The sequence below is a fragment of the Eurypyga helias genome, unplaced genomic scaffold (genome assembly GCF_000690775.1).
Source record: "Eurypyga helias isolate BGI_N326 unplaced genomic scaffold, ASM69077v1 scaffold43257, whole genome shotgun sequence".
Lineage (NCBI taxonomy): Eukaryota > Metazoa > Chordata > Aves > Eurypygiformes > Eurypygidae > Eurypyga > Eurypyga helias.
The window spans coordinates 6393-29577 of NW_010261870.1; the positions used below are offsets into that span (position 1 = coordinate 6393).

The following is a 23185-nucleotide window of genomic DNA, read 5'->3' on the forward strand; positions in this document are numbered from 1 at the left end:
GTATTAGTGTTTGCAGCCACAGAATAAAGTTTCTTTATGATTCTGCATTACCCATTTGACAGCCACTGGCTTTTCTTTGTGGAGAAAAACAGGGCTTCGTTTTGCGTGGCTTAGTTTGTAGCTACTATTAGCTGAAGAACTCTGTTGCTATAATTAAAATTGATGATGCAGATTTTCAGAGCCTGTAGAGGGAGTGCATGAGTACAGCATCCTTTTGATGTGTTGATGGAGTGAAGGTCTGGTAAATGGATATCTAGAATCTAGGAGGGCATTTCTCTCATTATTACAATTTAGGATGGTGACATTTTGACTGTAAGCTATTTAATAGTGTTTCTGTATTCATTAAGGGCAAAGTTCAACTTGGTGCAGACAGCTGGTGTATGGTCCTTTTATATAACACTTAAGCCTCATGATGAGGCTGGGGGAGGAAGGGCAGCTGTGGGCAGAGCAACTGCGCAGGAGAGCCTCTGGACCCTCTGTACATCAGAGGAAGTTTCAAAGGAGCCTCTGAATACACTAGTTCAGACAGGCTCTTAGAGAAGTCAAGGATGCAAGCAAAGACTCACTAATACCTGCAGTTTGGAGCCTGAGCAACCTATAAATAAGTTACCTAGATAAACGAAAACTCCTACAGACATTCATTAATATGAGACTGGTTGTGCTGAAGCCTCAGGGTTTGTCTAGGTAGGGCAGGACTGACTTGTCTTTCCCAGTTTCCTGCAAGAGTTTCCTGATTATTTAGCCTTGGCTTACAGAAAAAGAAATTTGGTCCCAAAAACAATCAGAAAAGAGACAGTGTTCAAAAGTATGTGTCTAACGGTTGTGTTACCACTGGGGCAGTTAACTAAATGTTATGCTGTTTTATTAAAAACAAAATTCATGTAGAAGTTAACATTTTCAGTCCTTGCTTAGTGGTGTTCCTGTGGAAAACATCTAACAATGCTTTAAGTATGAATTTTTTAAATTTAATTTTCCCTACCTTACTATTTCCTCCGGATAGCAATTGTTAATCGTGTTGATATATTCCTGAAGCAGGGACCCAGGTTCTGCTTTTATTTCTTGAACCTTTTTAAGTCCACCAGTTGTTACAAAGAGACGACGTGCTTTACTGTCATGTGGTAACACCTACACACAGAAAAGCACATTAAAAAAAAAAGATTTTAAAAAAAAAGTATTTTTCAAAAGGAATCATGCTAGTAGGCTCCAATATTGCTTATCTGTTTTTAATTCAGAGGACAGATAAAATGGAACACATCAGAGGTACAACATCTGTAATGACTATTGTATTTTAACACCCAGTTGTACAGGAAAAAATCATAAACCAGCCCTTTATGGTTATAACATAATTTAACATGTACTTTAATACATAAAAAACCTGAATTGAATATTTATCTTTATGTAAATAATATTTCTCGAATTATTCCTACAGAGACAATATGATTGCAGAGATTAAATAGATAATAAAACCAGAACACTAACATGGAATAAAAACAGCATCTGTTCCACTTAAACCAAGTTATTCAGGTCTTTTATGTCAATTCCCACAGTTTAATTGTAGAGCAGAATTTTATATCATTATAATGATCTAGTATAGATTAGTGCACGAAAACAATACAGAGAATTGTTGCAAGTGAACAATGCAGCCTTGAAACATTACATGCTACTATTAAATTCCTAGATATTAAAATCCTACACCACACTGTGTAGCCACGGAAGCCTTTTAAACACGCGCGCACACATACAGCAAAAAATGTGAAGTTACTGCAGCCAAAGGGGATGAGCAGCAGAAATGATCAGACAATACATTCTGCTCTCCCTGAGTGATGCCAATATGCAGCCTCTGTCCAGAGGATGGGAGGGAGGAAGGTGGGGGCTGGGCTGGGCGAGAGAGAATGACAGCGTGTAGTCCATAGGCCCACAGGGCTGCAATAATATTAAAAAAAGGGGAGGAGGGGGGAGAGAGAACGCAAGACATCAGCTGCATCTACAGCAACAAAACCAGACGTGTTTAAACCCAACTCTCAGAGTTACATCCTATGTGGGCAAAAGCATTTTGTAAGCCTTCACTGGTCGGACAAATCAGGCCATAAATTTGACTGTATCTCGGTGTGAGACTTGAAGGAGGAAGGGATTGCCTAAAAGATGAAGAAAAAGAAGGATGAGCTTCCTGCCATACATATATGCAAACAGCCTTCATTTCTCTGGCCCCTCCCGGCTGTACAAAATCAACAGACAGGTAAAGAAAAGACACGGGAGTGTAGAGACTTCTCCCTATTATATGCTCCACATAAGGAACAGTGGTGATGGTTTCATCCTGGGAACTGAAAAGACGGCTGTTTCCATCTATCTCCCACACCAAGAACTGCCAAGGAGGGCTAACAAGGAGACAGGATGTAGCCCTTTCCCTGCCTTCCTCCTCCACACTGTGACTCCCCAGCTGGGTAAGACAGCAAAAAACTCTCTTGGAAGGGGCCATAGAGACAGACAGCACCTCTGAGGGACAGTCCCTTCCCCCAGTCAAAACTGAGACAGCACAGAATTGCACAGACCCTGAAAAGGATAACGCTCAAATAACACAGTCCAGCACCAAGAACGCATAGCATCCCGCTCTGAAGCGCAGCTCAGAAATAAGGCTTTTACTGTGCTATAAATAAGCCCACAGAAGTAATACACCACCGCTCTAAGAATAGGAAATTCCTAAGCTGGGGTACAGGAGAGAAAAAACGCTTTTACTGCAAAGAACTTAATTTCAAATGTGTGCTTCAGAAGAGCAAATGCCAGGCAAGTAGAGTGTAATAACTATGTAGGAGGAGAAGAAAAATAAAACAAAACAAAGCATCAGCTGACATGAAGGGGACAAAACCACTTCAAGAGCAAACAACATTCAAATCCATGCACTGGGTAACCAATTACTACACACTCAGCTCATTAATAGCTCCAGTCAGCACACAGAAGCAAAAGGCACTGGATTCTGTGCAGATCTCCAGTCTTTGTACAGGCTTAGCAAAGAAGACAGGACAAACCTAAGTGTGGTAATGCAACCAGGAATCTGTACCATGAACAGTAGCGCTTCCAGATCTGTGATCACCAAAAATTTATATTATCAAAAGCGGTTTGGCCGTTTCTGGAAATACCTCACCAAGAAAACCTGGTACCCCCTGCTAACAGATTACGCTGCGGAGTGCTGCACAAAATAAAGGTCTGTAGTTGAGCAGGATTCCCAGCAGCTAATGAATATTGCAGACACTGGAAATCTGCTGATTAGCTACCAATTTCTTAAAAAATTTGAAATATTTTGATGGAATTGTATCACTTTTTACATGCTGTGCTGAAATCAACAATGTAATTAACAAAAAAGTTTCAAATTTTGAGAAGGATGAGAAAAGATTTGGGATTTTTACACTTACTTAATTGAGACTGAAAATGAATGAGGACAGCAGTGGTGAAGCCTTCATACTCTAGATTATTGTAAAATACCTGACTTAAGTCACTCCTGTACAGACAGCTTGTACTTTATCTAAAACAGATGTGACTGGGATTTATGTGATACATTGGCTCAGGGAAAATATTTGCACGTGAGTTAATATTCCACTTAATCTCAAGAGGCAAGGAAGACAAAAACCACCTTGCTTATAAACAATGGTTTTCCCAGTCTTAGCATGAATTATGGCAGGTTCCAGGTGAAACAGTATCCAGCTTTATGAGGCAAAAAAACGGGATGCTCCAAACCGCTTCTGCAGGGGATGCTTGAGGATCCTGAGAAAACAACTAACACCTTTAGAGAAGCTTCATCTTTGGAAAGATAGCTTCCTTGCTAAATGGAAAACACTTGACACGTTACTTATCAAGCAGAGCCTTTTCTTACCTTACTGAATTGCCCAACAATATGTTTCAGAATATTGGGAGGGGCATCATGCAGCAATGGTTCAAGTGCTGGAAGATGGGTGCATTTCTGAAGGATGGTCTTTAAGGCTTTTTTAGTCTATTTAAATGCAAAATAAAATTTCTATGGTGAGACATCAATGAAAACAACAAGAACTCATGTATCACTCAAGTCTGATCAAAAAAGCAAATTGATCAGAATTCTCCACGAGCACTTTCTGAATAAAAACTATGATATCTATCAGGTCACTTAATGGAGAATCAATTTTCTACTTAGATTTATTAAACTTCAAAACCTACAGTGCATCATATTCTTATTATGTTATCTACAGTCAGAGTAATGGCAATTTTCCTTGGACTACAATGGAAGCAGGAGTAGGCCCTTTACGTAAATTGAAGTACTGTAATATAATAAGAAAGCTGAATCTAAACACATTTTTAAAGATTGTGTTTTAGAAGTGGCTTACTAGGAAAGTCTGCTGGTCTAGGACAGCAAAGTGCACTACCATCCAGGCAGGCAGGGGAAGAGAGGGAAAATCATATGTCAGTGCTTAGTTTCCAAAAACACACTCAATCCTGGCTGCTACAAGCAGAAAACCGCCTTTTTGGGTAGGATTATAGGCAAAGGTAATTTGGCCATGATATTTTGGTGAGCACTGAAAATGAGTATACAAAAGTTATTTTACAAATCTGGATTTTGTTATATTCCAGTGGAATGTAACGAGGTATAGTACAACATGGGAGACCATATCCTGCCATATTACACTCTTCAGTCAGTTCACTTACAGTTGCTCAAAAATACAGTTTACCAAACTGCAACTCTACTAGCTCCGACACAAGGAGGACCCTAAAGATGAATACCTGCATGTTTTCAAGAGCAGAGCTTTGGGTATTTGTTACAGTTTAATCACGATAATAAAAATTTAAACCAATCTACTACAAGTACTATAATATTTTGTACAAAAAGAGCCTATACTTCCCCCAAAAATTAGATAATTAAACATTTGTCACTCACAAGAAATTGTAACATTTATGGGTGTATGCAGCTCTGATCGAAACTGGGAAGAAAATGAGTGACTAGACTGCTATGGCTGTATATATGATTTGGCATGGACCATATGTACACCCCTTAGACCAGCCAGTTTTAATAAATGACACACAGCCTTTGGACACCCTACACCCAGGAAATCTGTGACTCAATGAACATTAGTAAAAGCACATACCATTTAGCAGTTTTTAAGCACTTATACCTGTTGACTACAATAAATATCTCATATTGCAGATACTACAAAAATACTTGCTTTCATTTGAAGATCTTCTGAACTGCGTGTGTCCACATACATGGCAAGCAATGTGGGTAGCACATTTGCTACTGCAACAGCACGTGCGTGCTCAGGAGTATGTCTTCCAACCTGTCCCAAGGCCCAAGCAGCTGCTGCCTTAATATGATCTTCATGTTCTTCTATCAAGCAGGCACACAGCGGTGGTATTCCCTGTAGCATTAATCAAAAGCACAGCCTTTACAAATCTATGCCAGAGAAGGACAACTTGAAACTGATAGAGATTGTTAGAAAATGTTTTTCTATTTACACTCTTCTAAAATAAGCTGTAAGAGATCATATGCTATTGGTGTCACACTTTTACAACATCGTGGCTAGCAAGAATCTTGAATAAATCTTAATAAATCTAGTTAAAGAGAGAAACAGATTCAGTATTCTATGTCAGAAGGCACTTTGAGCTAACACACAAATTTGAGAGATAAAAGGAATACGTGACACAATTCAGGCTGTGATGAGAGTAAAGGCTACAATTTTGTCAAACTGAAAAGCATTAAGAGTGCTTATGAATCTATGAAAGCAGTTTAAGACCAGAAGAGCTCAATCATTAAGTCCTTTTTTTGGTTTTAAATCCACATCACTAACCATCTTATCAACCTCTTCTTGAGTCCAGCAGTTCATGTTCAGCTCAGACAACCACTTCCAGAAAGGTTTCAACTCTTGAAGACTTCAAGAGATGGAGAATACTTCACTCACGCTCTCTTCATCCTTTCTCCACAGGATTATGAAGCCATTCAGTAGCTGATATTTTATGCCAGGATACTTCAACAGTAACCATTTCAGACTACTTTAGGTAAGGCAAGGCTACTAAATCTCCAACTAGACCTTTTTTTCCATCCTGTAGATAATTTTTTAGTCTTTTCTGCACCCTCTTTGGGTTTTTTGGGGTTTTTTTCCAGGATTCTTTGCAAATACAGACAACAGAACTATATGCACTAGTACTACAGACAATTTAGTCCTTTGCAGTATTAAGGAGTAGAAGATGAAGCATTATTAGAAGAGAGATGTTAACCTTTTTTTTTTTTTGCCACTGCACTGCAGCAGAAGACACAATGAAGTCTTTGTCCAGCATGACCCCCAAAATATTTTTTTAAATTCATCCTGTCCAGAACACAGTCCTGCATTATGCAGCTATAACTTCACATCATAACGTCTTAGATGCATAACTGCATGTGGTTATGATCCAGTTCATTTCTTTCCAATAGTCCCAGTTTGGCAAGCCATGCCCTCAGCACTATGTACCACTCCACAAAGTTTAATTTCCTTTGAAGCAAAATCTTTTTAAAATTAATTTTGAATTTATTCAAGTTTCTTTTATGGATCATTCACTAAAATATTTCATTTCATGACAGTTCACGCAGATTGCTAAAAATCTCTCACTGCACTCCCATTCAGTTATGGTAGCAACCATTATTACTCTTCAAAAATCTAGGTGTTTCCTCATGAACTTAATCCTGGATTTATCCCACTTAATGTCAAGCACTCAACAGCAGGAGCGTATTTGCTCTAGGCATCACTGAAAAGAGGAGAGACATGAACACATCCAGAGAAGGGCCTCCAGAGAAGGCAAGCTTAAGTGTCTATTTCTTCAGTTTACAAATGCAGAAGAGCTTCCCCTCCCCCCCAATCACTCCGACCTTCCCTGCATAACTACTGATACTATGTTGTAGAAATTTCCATTTAATTTGCATTTCTACTGGAAGACATTTCTGTCCCACAGTTTTACTGTTTTGTTGTTTCCACTCATACAGTGTATTTTAAGTGACTGACAGAGTATAAAAATGGGCCAACAATGCTCAGCGAAATTACTTCCTTCCTCCTGTCATTAATTAGCATTATTCACATTAGAATATTATGTCAGGAACTAATTTCACCTATTGAGAATATTGCAAATTCTCTCCCTTCTGTATCATTGCCCAGCAGAATTTAAGCATGGAAATATATAGCTTATCTCATGTGAAATTACACTTGCACAACTGAATCCAACCACACTACATTAGAAACCAAGGTCTTTTCAAGCCTGCAGATTTCTCTTGCAAGACTACTCTAGCAGTACTAGCAGAGTCATGCTAGTGTAATGAAGAACGTGCCATTAAAAATTGTTTCAAAAAGAGTTTTGATGTAACCACAAATATTCATCTTAAGAGGAAACAGACCATAGGAATTCACTGACTTACTTTCCATACCCATGCAATTGCAACACAGAGAAACAGTGTACCTTAATACAAATGAATGTTCACAAACTAATCCAGGACATTTCGTAAAAGATTCAACTTCATATGACACATTTTAATCAGGTTACCACATAATTTCAGCCATAGCAAGCAGCAATATTAGGAGAAAATGCATTCGTCATGTACATAATTCTGTCACAAAATACATTCTCTGCCTATGTTAATTTGTATCTCTCTCTCAGAATACCACTGAAGAATTACAGGAAGACAACAAAGTGATAGCTAACCTTGGAGACAATCACTGCCATTGACAGGTTCTCCGAATGAGCTGCTACATAACCAAGCATCATGATGCCAGGCAGTCTGACAGTCCCTCTGCAGCTGCCAATACAATCAATCACAGCAGCAACTCCACCTGCATTTACTATAAGCTGTGAAAGCTGAAAAGATAAATGGAAGAGATTAGATACTGTGAAGTATCAACAGGCATAAAGCACTACATTAGAAGAGTCTTTAAATGTATTGCTCCTGATTTACAAAATAAAGCTGGAATAAGAGTGATGTATCACACAGATTGTTGGACATCAAGTGCAACATGAAGCTCTTAAGAATGAAACTGCTTTGCTACTTCGTTTTTGATTGACTTCACCACAAGGAAATCAGGACTCCGAATTCTGGACACTGTAGAGCATGTTATGACATATTCGCAACTCCATTATTATACACCCAAGAATCGTGCAAATGCCCTTGAAGATGCACCTACTAAGGCAGAAAATCGTTCATACTAATGCCCACTCATTGCCAAGCCAACATCACATGGTCTGTGCAGGGACGGAAGGAAAGGCCCACTCCTCTTACCACCTGCATTCTAGGTAACCTCTGTCTGTGCAATAAAAGCCTCTGAAGATCCCCCCACCAAGGCATGAAGCCGAAGATAATGTCATGGATATGCAAAACTGACTCAGACTATACCATCCTGGCACGTTAGGGTACTCTGAGGTATGTGTCCAGGGAACACATCGGATGGGCAATGGAGTTTGCTCCAGATTGCCAAATTATGTACTCTTGCTCATAAATTATAATCAAGCTATGCAAAATGTTTCTTCCCAAAAGGTACCACTTCTCACATCACTTGAAGGACAGCAGTAGAGTGTGCACAGAAATTATTTTAATTTCATATTATGATTATTTTCTTGTGTCTTGTTAGGTATATCCCTTTTTTTATTCCAAACATTCCAAAGCAAAAGAAACATGCTGTTAAAAGTCAAAATTAAATTAACAAAACTGAGGCATGTGTCTTTCTAATCCAGTTGATTTCTATAAATATGAAACCCACCTTTGCCTTAGAGCCTTTAAAAGGGGTTTGGCTTATTCATGAAACAGCTAGATTAAATTTAAAGTTATTACTTAGGAAAACCTGTTCACGTGGTTGTGAACTGCAGCCGTGATGACTAAGTCCTACGTCTGGGCACAGCCACATGCGCGTGGATGCACGGACACACTCCCTGGTGCTGCGACCCTCAGGCCTCCCTGCCAGTCTCCCAGATCCTGACCTTCACGTAAATTTTACTGCACATCGCAGACAGACAGCTGAGATCCAAAAGCCACAGTGCTCACATGACTGACACAGCCAGCTCCTCTAGATACATCGTTTGCTAATGTCTCTCTGCTGCAACGTACGTTGCTTCAGTACAGTTGCTCAGAGATGGACTCAGTCACTCTGGAGCCTAATGTGGATTGTGACTTCCCACTGGGAGTCACCAAGATACGCTCCTTCGGAGAGCTGCTAGACTGCCAACTCCTCTTGCATGGAGGATCCTGTGCTAGCAGCTCTTCTGACTTTATCCTGCAGTTTTGTGAGTTCAGCTTCTGGCTTCTAACTCTAGCGCCCGCCTCTGATAAAGATAATTTCTTCTCTTTTGAGAAAGTGGCTTTGCATTGCTCATGAGGTGCAGAAAGAAAGCAGGAAATGTGACAAGGCTGCAACCTTCAATCAGCAGCAGCTTAAAGACTAGTAGGCTGAAGAAACAGCACAATACTCATGTTTAAACACTTCTCAGTTGTTAAGCAAGTATCTCGATTTTGAAATGGCTGCGCTCAGCATTCGCTTGTTTCACGAATACATTGTTTGTATTTCATCCCACTGTCATCTTTGGAGCCTTTTAATTACCTCTGTAATCTGACAGATCAACGTAGTTACATTTTTTTGCTATTTATCGTGTACTCACTGTGCCAAACGTCCCCACCTTTGTGTATCAATTACTGGCAAAAACATTGCAAATGCTGAGACTCAAATTACAAACCCAAGCAAATAGAAGAAACTACCATAAGTTTAATAATAAGAGTATTTTTTACCTTCATTGTCATTGGAAAAATAATTGTGATCCCAGCACTCAGAAGATTTTTTTTAAGAAAAGACACACACCATCTATTATTGTTAGAAGATGTTCTTGTCATTTATTAGCTTCTATGAAGCTTTTCTCATTATATTTTTAAAATCTAGGACTGACAATACTATCAGCCTAAAACTCCCTCTCTGCACAGATACCTTATGGAATGAAGTAGCTAGGTATACATTATATAGTTCCCAGTTTCCTACCCCAATTCATATTCAATACACATCTCGTAATATCAGCAAGCATTTCCATATTTTTCCAATGAACATGCCAAACAGCTATTTGCCCTCCCTTTCGAAAAGCAAATGACAGAATAATCCTGTATTTTATTTAAAGTGTAAAATCTAATGATATGACCTTGTATTAGCATTTTCAAGGTTTTACCTCAGGCGTATGCTTTGCTATCTCTCTAATTAAAGTTGCACCATTTTTCTTGACATATTCATCTGAGTCCTTCAGGCATGTGAGCACAACTGGGAAAATTTCTGCTTCAACCACCAACTCTGCAAGATCCACTGAATGCTTTGCTATTTGGCTTAGAGCTGACAGCACCTGACGCTAGTAAACAAAAATTGTTATAAAATCAATAGTATACAAACATCCCACAACACACGCTCCTCCCGCACACAAAAATCTATTGCATCAAAGAAAACAAAGCAGGACAGGGAAAACAATTACAGCTATTTTACAATTCACTGAGTCAATTCATGCACGAATATAATGGCACAGAACATTCACTGGTTCCTGAATAAAAGTTTCTTCTTTGTTTTATCCCATTCAAGCTTGCTATTTATTAAAAAAGAAAATATGTATATATACACAGTTTAAAACTATAATTTAAAATCTAATGAAATCTACAGAAAATATCTTTATTTGCATAAGTTTGGTCTGTCAGACCTTGTATTAAAGAATTTTTATCTATTCATTTGAAGTGGCATTTTCTATGTTTTCTGTTTCTGTTAAAGTAAGACAGAAAAATTATGTTAAGAAACAATTTTTTTGCCCATTAAACTCCAGTGATTAAACCTTCCACAACAGCTATTCACGTCAGATAGTATATTCTAAAATACAATAATACATTTAATATTAACTGGTTTATAGTATATTCTTAAGTAAGGAAAACCTTCTTTGTAACTGAATTCTGCAAGTTTTATCTATTTTATCTAATAGATAAAGTAAGATTTTATCTATTATCTATCTGTTGTGTTCTTCATATACTATATAATTAAAAAAAAAAATCATACTATTCACTTCAAAGATTAGTTTAGCTGTTCCTCACAGAGCAGCAGTTTTCCTCCAGCAGCTAAATCTGTACGTTTAGAACTCTTTGTCACTATGTCATTACATTTTGTTAATGCTCAAAATAAGAGCTTCCTAAATACATACGCACATCAGTGTCTTTGATTCAACATCAAGTAATGACTGGTATAATTCAGATTAAAAAAAATAAATTTTTAAATGTACCTTCAGTTTAGCATCAGGGTTCAGGATCATCTGAGCTAAGTGAGCGATAGCTCCTGCATCCACTACTGTCTGTGCTAACTCTGGAGAATGCTTTGAAATATCACTGAGAGTTGAAGCAGCAATCCTTTTCAAAGCAATTTCTGGCTCCTGGATACAGAGCACTAAAAGAGGAACAGCTCCTGCATCCACCACAGCTTGTGACAGTTCTGTAGGTCCAAGGAAAGTAATTAAGTGAGTATGGGTGACTGACCCTTGTGCAAGCCATTTTTCACCCTGACAGATACAGCAAAGGAAAAAGGGGAGGGTGTAGTTCACTGTCTCGACATCTGCATTTCAAATCAGCCCTCCTGGTTTCATAAACCGTGTGGACCAATCCACAACTGAAAAGAATGCAGGTCAATAGATGGACCCCCATTTACATGCACACATTTGAGGTAGATTAGGCTGAAATGGTTTGTTATTCTGTTTTCTTTTTCTTTTTTTAAAGTAAGCAGATGTCAGCTGTTTAAACCCTGGCTATTCTACACTGATCAATAGGAAAGCATTTTATGCATGGCTAACAACAACACAGAAAGCCAAAGTACCAAAATTTTACCAACCACCTAATTAGAGAGCATTTTACCCTCTTTAAATGATAAGCAGATATTAGCATAGATCAAATGCCAAAAACAGAAATACAAAAAACATATATAAAAGACTGGAAAAATGAAACTTGCTGATCAAAACAAGGCTTTGCCACCATCCATGGGACAAGACAGAATTTATACTTTAATGACATGAAAATGTTATCATACACAATTAGACAAATGAGAAATATCATCAGTGGGATATTGTGTGCCTGAGACTAGTACAATATCCTTAACTATCTGCACCTTAAAAGAAAAAAAAAATCTGAGCATATGATTAGCTGACTTGGACAAAAATTACACTATTAGAAATTCATTAGCTCTCCCTGTGCATGCAGCATTAATCACTGTCCTAAAACAAGACTTACTGAATATCACAAGCAAAATTTCTACTACAACCAAGCTATGCTGTTTTAAAATAGTGGTAAAAATTATGGGGGATTCAATAGTCTATTAGGTTCCTAGTACAGTTTTGCTACACCTTATTATGCATATCCATTATTATCTTTTACATTTATCTTGACTTACAGTACCATGGCAACATATGGCTGTTGTATTTCAAGACTCTAACTTAGCTTTTGATTTATAGTCCATCCATAAAGAGATTTTCATACTAAGAAAAATATAGCATACTTCATTAAATATACATAGGCTAATACAGTTTTTCATGAAATCTGTAAGTCATGTCATCATTTCATTGTTAATATCCAAATAATTTTCCTGACCAGATTTGTTTTCAATTAGCAAGTTACAGCCACACACTCCAATAAATGTGATAAGCCAAATATTTACACTGTATGGTATTTTATAATATTATAATTTGTGAGGTAATATTTATACTTAAAATATTATAAATAATGCAGTAATTTTTAAACTAATATACAATTAACCCTTCAAGGTTCTCTTTTCAAATAACTATTTGACTGAAAATTTAGAGTGCGTACCCTTCAAACACACACAAATAAGATTTCAACAAAACCCAAATGCTGTATCTTCAGTTCTACAAATTTGAAATTAAAAATACTTGAAACATATCTGAAAACAAACGTGAAAACTAGCTAATAGATTTAAGTGGTATAACTCAGCTTTTCATGGAAAAAACATACTCAATTGCTTCAAACTGTCTTTCAATGCTGTACACAGACCAATTTGGGCATGAACAACTGACCAAGGGTCCAGATTAATCCATCTGACTGCCTCAGAAGCAACTTCAGAACAACCAACTCAATTGCCCACAGTCTGCCACGAAGATGCTAATATTAGGAAAATCCTGTCAAGAGGGACAGGATACTACTACAAAGAATGGGGCTCTTTGATGCCTTATGAGCTGAAATCATGAGGTTCAAGTAGGGAGAGAAACAGCAATACTTTAAGATCACAGCTACACCTAGGCATGCAAAAGTAACCATAAAAGTTATTTGAAGAAGGCAAACTAAATCTGATTCAATTTAGATCAGCTCTTGCTGTTAGAAGTCCGATATCATTTAAATCCTGATGGTTACTGTTGGTCATGGTTGATTAAATGGTTGTTCTTCCAGTGGTGTTTATAAGGTTCATGGCTAATAACTTACCACATGGAGGGCTCAACCATGTGTCAAGCAGTAAACCAACTGTCAGAAAAACAGGAAAGCTGAAACAAGGACAAAAGAAAATCTAGATCCTCTACCACACTCCCCTACAAACAGCCCAAAACTACAATTCTAAGTACTAATGATTCTTTGACAAATGCAATTCTTTTTTCCCCAAAAGAGAGGCTCAAATAACCTTCCCACTTGGTAGAATGTCTTTAGTTCAGACTACATACCAAAGAATTAATGACATTTTACTATCCAATTACAAAACACAGGCAGAAGTGAAAAAAAATGAAGGCCGAGATGAGTTAAAGGATCAAACACAGTTGTCAAGAAGAAATTTAAAAAAAAATAGTCAAAGAAATTAAAAGATGGAACAAATTACAAAATACTTTTCTGAACACTGTGCCAAGACTGTTATCTGGGCAAAGAAGAGACCTATAGCTGAAGAGGAGAAAGGAGAGAAAAATACTTTATGAACCTCATTTAAATCCACAACAAGTCATGAAAAACCTGGGCTTGGAACTTCAGTTTGGGGTACAGCCCAAGGAACCTGTCCAACTACATTATGATAAAGTAGGACTTCTCCCTGTGTGGAGGAATGTCGGAAGTGTTATTCTATGTATGCTCAGACAAAAGAACTTGGACTCAAAACCCACTATAAATTAGTTGCTTTTGTTGAGAATAATACGAGGAAGATTTTGCCGAGGGAGATACTGCGGACATGAAGACAAATGGACATGGATGTGTAAGAAAGACTGATAAAGACTTAGAGTTTAAGATGTCACCAGTTCAACTAGAAATTGTACTGATTTGTCTCAATACAAAAGTTCTCATCAGAGACTAAGAAATTAATTCAAAACTGAGTGAGGCCTAGTCACGAGTTTATTGATCAGGAAGACTGGAAAATGAACGAAGAGGAGTCAGTAAGTTCCTGACTACATACCCACTGAAATCAATAGGAAGTCTCATAGGGTTGATCTAAAGCAACCTGAAGCGTTACAAAAAAAATTACACACTAACATTAATATATTAGCAATAATAATATGAATTTTTTAAAAAATATTAGGCAGAAAAGATGAAGGTGAGAAAGTGAATATGCAGGTAGTCCCCAGAGAAGGAAAATCAGCTGGGAACAAATGCCATATGCACACAGTGGATAGCAGCAGCAGAACCTTCTTTGCCTGGCAGAAAATGCAAGTTTCAGTCCAGACCAGGGTTCTCAAGCAGACCCGGCTGAGGTGGCAGGTGTATCCTCAGGAAATAACAGGCTTTGACCAAAACAGCCACTGTCTTTTTCTGAGGACTGTGTGATCGTGTAATGGCCACAGAGGAAGACTAATCCCCACAAGCAATCCAAAGGCTTTCAGGTTTATGCAGCCCACTACATCCACAGTGCTAATGATTCCAGTGGAACCTGTGGGAAAAGCTTTCACCAGAAGGACAGAGGTCATTAGTTACAGGCAGGCTTAGATCCTGGAAAAAGACAGAGTTATTACTAGACTCAAATCAGTGAAGAGATGAGCAAGCTGGTCTAACCTGTAGCTGACCCTGCTTTGGGCAGGAAGATGGACCAGTGAGATCCCAAGGTCCCTTCCAAGCTGAGGTATCCTATGATCTTAAGAGTACCCCTGTATGTAACTCAGCTTTCAGCAGCAAGCTTGAGTATAAATTGAGTGTTGTTTACTTTTGTTTTCCTACCCATTTACAATGTGTTGAAGCAGGCATGAGACAGAAAGTTACACCTTATATGTAGGCAAAGCAAACAGAAAGGTAAGTTATCTGCATATCTCAAACACAAGTATTTTGCATTTTAAAAGTAACTGAATATGGTATAAGTAAAAATTTACAAAATACTTGTCACAGACTTGATGTTATTTTGATAGTATTTGAAAGACTTCACACTTGTTTTCAAACCAAATAGTAGAAATAATAAATGGCAAAATACAGCACACTGATCTGTATACCGTGGAGTAAGATCTGAAATTCAGCTCAAAGCAATCTTCAAGAATGAACATAACTGCTAGAGCTGTTGCTAAATTTTGAAAGCTGACCTGGCAAGATTTCTAGTGTCTTGAAATCTTAGGAGACATCTGTCTTGACCTAAAATCTCACAAACCTTCTGGAGACATCTGTTCACAGAACTGCATTTTAAGAGATTGTCGTATGAAGACAGTAGGGAACTTGCTAACCAGAAAACATGTTCATCAGGGAAAGAAAGAAAAAAAAGTCTTAATTTCTCAAAATTGAAGTCCTTTCATGGGAACATACACCACCGTTCCTAGAGAGCAGCTTTACCAGGTCACAGATGGAAATTCTGATTGAAAGCAGAGACACCCTCCCATTGCAGCTATTGCCTAATGCTAGGAACCTTTGCTTGTATTCAGGGAGACAGAGGTTGACATCCTGCCTAAGACAGATCAGGACTTTAATCTGTCTCCCACATACATCCCAGACATATGCCCTAATTATTGAATTTTCTTGCTGGGGGCAATAAGCCTCCCTACCCCCCAAGTCTTTTCAGCAGAGAAAAAAAAAAAAATCTTGTCTTAATGTTGTCCCAGTTTGGAACCGAAAAAATTTATGAAACCGAAAAACCTTCTGTGGGTGGGGAAAACCATTTCACACTCAACTCTATTTTTAGAGTTTAAGCTACAATATGTGTCCATAGACAGTCAATGACAGAAAATCATAACTGCCAAATTTTATCAACACAAGCATGTGAGTGTAATCCAGAGTTTCTTGAACAGAAAACACCAGATGTTGATAAGAAAAAGTCCATCTATCTTTGTATCCCATCTCCAACAATATCCTGTTGCAAAGGCATGCTTGTAGGAGTGTAAGAAATATACCACGCACAGAGGATCTTTCTTCAATCTAACTCCTCTACTTTCAGTAATCATTTTAGAGACTTCCTGTGACTGTGTTATAAAGGAAGGTAAATCCCCCAAATTGGCTGTAGCTGTGCAGGGGAAGAACAACTTTCTTTTTTGTTTTGTTTTGTTTTTTAACCGATTACATCCAGTGATCTGTCATCCTGATGCTTGCAGCCTGCTAGCACTTGCAATTTCAACCTAATTTCTGAAAATGCTGTCTTATCACTGGCACAAATTGACATGAGACGTACTCATTCACTGTCAGTGAATAAATAATTCAGAATTGTGGAATAAAAATCTGTACAAGGAGTTTGCTGTCTTCAATACCCCCACGCGATCTCCATCTTTGTAGACAATGCCATCAGAGACTGAACTGGATCACCCTAAAGATCAACCAGCATTCATGCAATGAATAGCATGAAGGGCAATTGAGGTGAGTCAATATTGATTTACTGACATAACAAAACTACAGAAATGTTTATGTTAGAGAGTAGCACAGACACACACTTGCACTACACATTTATACAAAGGAACACTTTCAAATGACAAACAAATATCTTTCAAATGGAAGTAGCAATTATTTTCCACCAAGGGTGGGATTCAGACCCGATGACCAAGAGATAAAAGATCTTTAGCACACAGAGGTGTCCCAAGAATGAATTTGTTCCCCAGAAAAAGCAGTCTGTTAGGAAGGTGCGGACAACTACTGAGTCTGTCCCAGGAAATTAATTCTCTAAGTGGGACGGGGAAAGCACCCATACCTTCCACTGTCCTGCACTTCGTATCGATCAAATAAAAGAAAAAAGAAAATTACAAATTCCATCTATGTACATTTTAGATCCAAAACCAAACATAAATGCATGAGTTAATGTTGCAATCCTAGAATAATTTTAACTTTAAACAGTATGAGCCATTTCTCCCATCCATCCCAGCCAGCAGTTTCTTCCCTCAGTTCTTTGATTCATAGCTCTAAACTTTTACTCAGACTATATAAATAGCTCAGAAAAGAATTATCAACCACGTGGATCAACTTTTAAATAGGAACATGACACTGCCAGTGAGTTATACAACTACTTGTGAGACAGCAGTGAACTGCTTGATCCTAGATCCTAGATTCCTAGGATCTATTCCTGACTCTTGCAGAAGAGTGTTGTCTACTGGCTAATGATAATACAGTCAGTACAATGAATTTGGAACTTCTATCCTGCAGGCATTGCTGTAAACTCAATGTAACTTGATTCTGCCTAGGCTTCTCCATTTTACTACATATATAAAATAACAACTTGCATGGAGCAGAAGAAACTTTGTTCCACAGTAACCCTTATAAAATACACAAAGATTCTGAAATTTCTTCATGAAGGAGAATAAAGCAGAGTGTTGTTTCCTGGTCACAGGCTCTATGTATCTTCTTTTAGAGCATCACATAACCAGGCACTGCCAGCATCAGACATACCGGTTTCCCACAAAAGGTACAACATTGTCAGACTGGTGTAGAGTAGGTTTTTATTCCAAATTTAAGTTCCTAAGAGTAGAGAAGAAAATGCATCTTGTTCTATTTATGAATATTGCAATACTGCAATTTATTATAACCCTCACATGGCATTAAGCTGAAAGATAACACATGTAAAACCTGTTACCTGAATTGTGTCGGGCAATATACCCAAGTGCCCAAGATGCAGCTTCTTTGACTCCAGGGTCAAAATCTTCCAAGCAAATCACAAGCATTTCCAGTGCTCCACAATCAACTATTGCCTGAGCTAGCTGTGGAGAATGTTTACCAACTGCTCTTAACACAAATGCAGCTGCTTTCTTGTAGAAACGCTATACAAATCAGGGGGAAAAAAAAAAAGCTTTTATTAACATTAGGTAGTTCAAAGCATAATACAGTGCAGACATGCATAAATTAGACTTATTTTTAATAGCAGCAATATCTCATACAGATCCAAATCAGGACCACCAGACATCACACAATGAACCTACAGTCCTTGTTTGAGACAGCTCATGATCTAAAATTTGCAGTACATGCATAAACAAACAGAAAAAATGAGAGTGCTAAGAGGATATGAGGAAAAGATAATAGCCTAGATAAGTCTGTTTGTTTAAGTGAGTAGTGAATGGTAAGAGCTGCAAAAACAATAGCTCTTAACATATTTAACCAAAGTTATGCAGGGCCAACTCCTGAAATTTTATCCATCTCTGACACCTGCAAGGTTCCACAATTTGTAATTTATATACCCTCACAATATCTCTATGAGAAAACATTGCTTACATTTACAAATTGGAAACTGAGACACAGAGAATTATATCCAACAAAAGGATTTAGGATCTGAACCCTGAAATGCCCAAATACTGCCTAAGCCCATAGCCAAGATCCTGAAAACCCATCCCACCAAACACCCAACGCTTAACGACCCTTGATTTTGACCAGGCAGCCTGCAATTTTACTCCTGCATGTAAAACTCCAGAAACAGCTCACTTTCAACAGGCCTAAGCACCTTGGCACCCGTCATAAATTCAAACAAAATCCACATACTTGTCTCAGTTCTACCTATCTCCCTCAGTGCTGGACCAAATACATGCTTTCAGCATATATACATATAAAAAAAACATACGATGCTGCACACATCATGGGGTTCCATGTAGTTTCTTCTAAAGGCACAGTTATAGCCTTCGCCCCAGAAGTCATATTTCAGTTTCCTCCTGCAGTTTCAAAACTATCACTGGGATATGGAAGCTGAAGATTAAAATTCTTCCCGTCTTACAGTTTCAAAATCCAGAAAACCCAGTTAAAATACTCTGGCCAGAGACAACAGTGTTGTGAGAAAGACTGTTCCTCTCCCGCGTGAGGACACTGTGCAGCAATGAGTGCAAGATTCACTGGGACACAGGTAATCTACTGCTATGCCCGTGTGCCCAAAGTATGCTCACCAGCCTGGCAGTTGACAGATCATCCCTATGGACAAGCTCCAGAGGGGTCTCTCTCCATGTGCCAGCTGGCTTTAATCTCATTCCAGGAAGCTTGATCCTCCCCTGCTCTGCACAGGGAGCCTGGGCACTTTGCAGTGCTAGATTCCTACTATCGAAGTACCCAAAACTTAAACAATGCAAAGCCCACATCCCTTTTGGATCAAGTCCAGAGAAACAAAGAACCACATGAGTGCTTTCGTGCATCCTGTAATGTGCCCAAACACCCTCAAAAGTCTGATCTAAAAGCACTACGGTACGGCAACAGAGGAGTACCTGCAGTGGCAACACAGGAAGTAAAATGGCCCAGGTCCACACCCCGGCCCCAAAGGTAAGTGACACCGCATACAGCATCCATCCATTCCCTTCTCCCAAAGCACAACCGCCCCATCTGTCCTACTAGAAACTATCCCTGCCTTGTCCTCTCCCCTACACCATGTCCAAACACTGCTAAGTAGTTGGATGGTTGGCATCGGCTAAAACGACATAAGGGCGCACATTAATTATCAAACAGCAGTCATCTTCCAGTGCTCAAACGCATGCCCTGACCCTCCTAGTTTACTAGTACAGATAGAATTCCTTAATGCCAAAGAGTTAAGGACTATAAGCAGGTACATTAAACATAATTTACAAGCAAAGTATTAAACATCAGAACAGAAGTTAAGGGAAACAGTACAGACAAAAATCAAATCTCTAGCTAACGTAAGCTTTGCTGAACTCAGTGGAGCTACAGTTGTTTACACGAGTCTCTGGAAAGACGGGTATGTTACTTCTGTTAAGTAACCATGCTCCTAGCAAAGAAAAACAGTTCTTTATTTGTAAATAAATGTGTTTTGAATAATAAAAACAAACCGTATTCACAGGCACCTCAGAACACACTGTATAACCATATTTTGCTCAGTTTAATTGACAAAACATTGATATAGGATGTGACCCTGTAACTGTTCTCCATAAATTAGTATTTATTAAGTGCTCATAGAATCTTCTCCTTAAATATAGCTATCGATAGACGAAGAGTGAGTGGAATGGAAACTTATCCGGGTTGCTTTTGGGTGCGTTATTTTGGGTGGGGTTTTTTTTGCCTATGGAAAGTAACAAACTGCACGCATTGCTAAACTCTGCATGAACTGGATAATGAGTTTCCTTCACTTGCCCTCAGTCACCAAGGCATAGTAGGCTTTCCATGACCTCACACTAATCTTGCTGCTGCCCCAAGTGATTGTGAATTACAGCCATCTCGATGTAAGGACAGCACGGGCATAACATGGAAGAGATAAATCAGGGTACTCAAGCTAATTTAGTGAAGGCTTTGGAGTTGTAGCAAGGGAGTTGTTTCCAACTCAAAAATAGAGGATAAAGTTTTGTTCCCCTTCTTCCCATAAAAACAGAAATAAAATTACCAAAATGGTTATAAATTTGTCTAAAACCTTAACTTTCTTTCCATAGTATACCAGTATCTTAACATCCAAGTTTTTCTTTGACATTTAAGATTAATTGTCTAGGCAATGACCAGATTCACACAAAATATGCAATGAGTACCTACATTTATGTTTTTCTCAAAGACTGAAAATGAAAATATATGGGGTTTGAAATTATATTTCAATTGAAATCCTACTTATCATAAATCTAATAAATCAAAACTGCAACCTAAGTATGTCTGTGATATCAATGCACTTAACTCTCAGCTGTCTCTTTCTTTTTCCAGTTATTAAGAACCTTATTTGAAAGTATTTCTGTTAATCTAGGTTAGGATCACTGAGGGGGGGGAAATCAAAGCTTCAGTATATGCAAAATTTGAAGAAAAATGGCAGAAAGGGGGAAAAAAAAAATAGACCATCAGATTAATTTGCATTGCAATTGTGAAGACACTTTTCTGGTGTTGGTTTTTTTGACAAATGCAAAAGATGAAAACCTTTCAGTGTATTTTGCTGTGTCAGTGGTTGGATATTTCACATGCTACAGATTTCCAGAAGACTATGTTTAGAGATACTAAATATTTCATTATAGAAGTTTAGGGTTCTTTTATATGTATTTTACAAGTATTTGGCATTATCGACAAATCCTAGCCAATTATCACACAGCTTTCAAAGTGTCTCATTTTTGAAGAGGGACCTTTTATAAAGCATCACTCAACATTTAAAAAAACATAGCAGTGCCACAAATAAGTTTTTTTTATCAGTGCACTAAAAGGTATCACGATATTTTAAAGTCAAACAGTATGTATTGATCTCTTGGGAGTTCAAACACACATGCTGTCTCTGACTTTGGTACATTTATTGCTATATTAGAATAACAGCAGATAGCTGATAGAGAAAGATTTCTCTTTCAAAAAAGATTACTTAAGAAAACAATGATGCCTTACATTCTGCTCAGACAACGAACACACAAGCTGTGGAAGAATGTCTCCCTTCACGACTGCCTCTGCCAGGTCATCGTTATAATTGGCAAGTCTCCCAAGAGCCAAAGCAGCAGTTTGTTGAATAGTTGGGACGACATCCAACAAAAGAGGTTTCAGCAAAGATATTACACCTGAGTTACACCAGGAAGAGAAAAGCCCATTTGGTAAGCAGAAATTTTTCTAAACATTTTCTTTTATTCATAAAAACCTATTAAATTACTCTTCCGGGTAAGAAGAACTTGCAGGAAATCCAGGTGTTCCACTGAAATGAAGTCGGCGCTTGGATAGCAATGCTAATGCATAGCAGTGTTTCTGCCCATTTTTCATAGGTACAAAACACTTCTGAAATACAAAAAAGCCACATGTAGAAATAAGCTATATTCAAACATCTATAAAATCAATGTGTTAAGGCATACACAAGAAAATAAAGTATATTCAAACACATATAAAATGCACATATTAAAGTATGCACAGGAAGCTCCATCTGGAGGATCTGGTGAGCTGACATTGGCACGTCACTCATTCAGCATGCCAGCAGAACCTCTACATTGAATTACACTAAATCACATTTCATCCATTATAAGCAATCATTGATTTGGGGACCAGTATCCACAATATATGACACTGCAGATAGAAGTGTTGAAGATTTCCTTTTCATATTGTTATTTACATTGTGTTTTCACTGATGACTCCACAGTGTATCAGTTAAACGTGAAAGAACACAGAAGTCCATTATCTAAGGTGGTCTTACAATAAAAGCTCGAAATGATAGGTGAGGTAAGCAGCCATGACGCAAACCATTAGCAGTTACAGCCTAAGAGAGTTCTTACATGGATAGACATCTGGATAAAAATAGGAAATGGGAGGAGTAAACTTCCCATTCTTGCAATAGGAGGCAGGAGGTCAGAGTGCAGTTCTGCAGGCCTCCGTGCTGGGACATGTGCTATTCACTACTCACCTGTGGCCTGGAACAGCATCAACGGGGAGGTGAGACTTCGCTAGTGACTCAGAGTTATGCCAGTGAGGGAAACTGTAAGGAACTAGAGACTGAATGACTGGATCACAAAATGGCAAGTGAAATGGAGCATGTGTGGGGAAGCCAGTCCCAACCTCACATATATGAGCTGATGGATTCCAAAGAGATCACTACCACCCAGGAGAAAGATCTCAGTGTTAGAATAGACAGTTCCAGGGAGATACCAGCTCATTGCTCAGTAGCAGAAAAGAAACTTCACCCACATAAGTATACAGAACACTCAGAATTATCTGGAAAGAAATAGAGGCCAAAGCAGAGAGCACCCCTATGCTATTGTATAGAACTATCCTGCATTTAATACCCTCTCCTAGAATACAACTGGAAAAGGTTAAGCAAAAGGCAACAAGGATGATCAAAGATGACCACTGTGTGTGGAAGCTCTCCCTACAGTTAAACTAAGATTCTTCAAGAGGGGTATAAATGAGATCCACATGGTTTCATATATTGGGGGGGGGGGGGGG

General features: G+C 38.3%; 1 protein-coding gene across 1 annotated transcript in view; it reads right to left on the reverse strand.

The window, feature by feature from the left end:
• SPAG6 (sperm associated antigen 6) overlaps window positions 1-23185 on the reverse strand; it is a gene marked incomplete at its 5' end in the record, with an annotated part of 27179 nt that overhangs the window by 1500 nt on the left and 2494 nt on the right. Inside the window, 8 exons of the mRNA XM_010155521.1 lie at window positions 980-1125; window positions 3866-3982; window positions 5184-5375; window positions 7681-7833; window positions 10174-10347; window positions 11254-11459; window positions 17964-18147; window positions 21653-21868. Coding sequence (XP_010153823.1) covers window positions 980-1125; window positions 3866-3982; window positions 5184-5375; window positions 7681-7833; window positions 10174-10347; window positions 11254-11459; window positions 17964-18147; window positions 21653-21868 — 1388 coding nt within the window. The remainder of the gene's footprint in view (window positions 1-979; window positions 1126-3865; window positions 3983-5183; window positions 5376-7680; window positions 7834-10173; window positions 10348-11253; window positions 11460-17963; window positions 18148-21652; window positions 21869-23185) is intronic.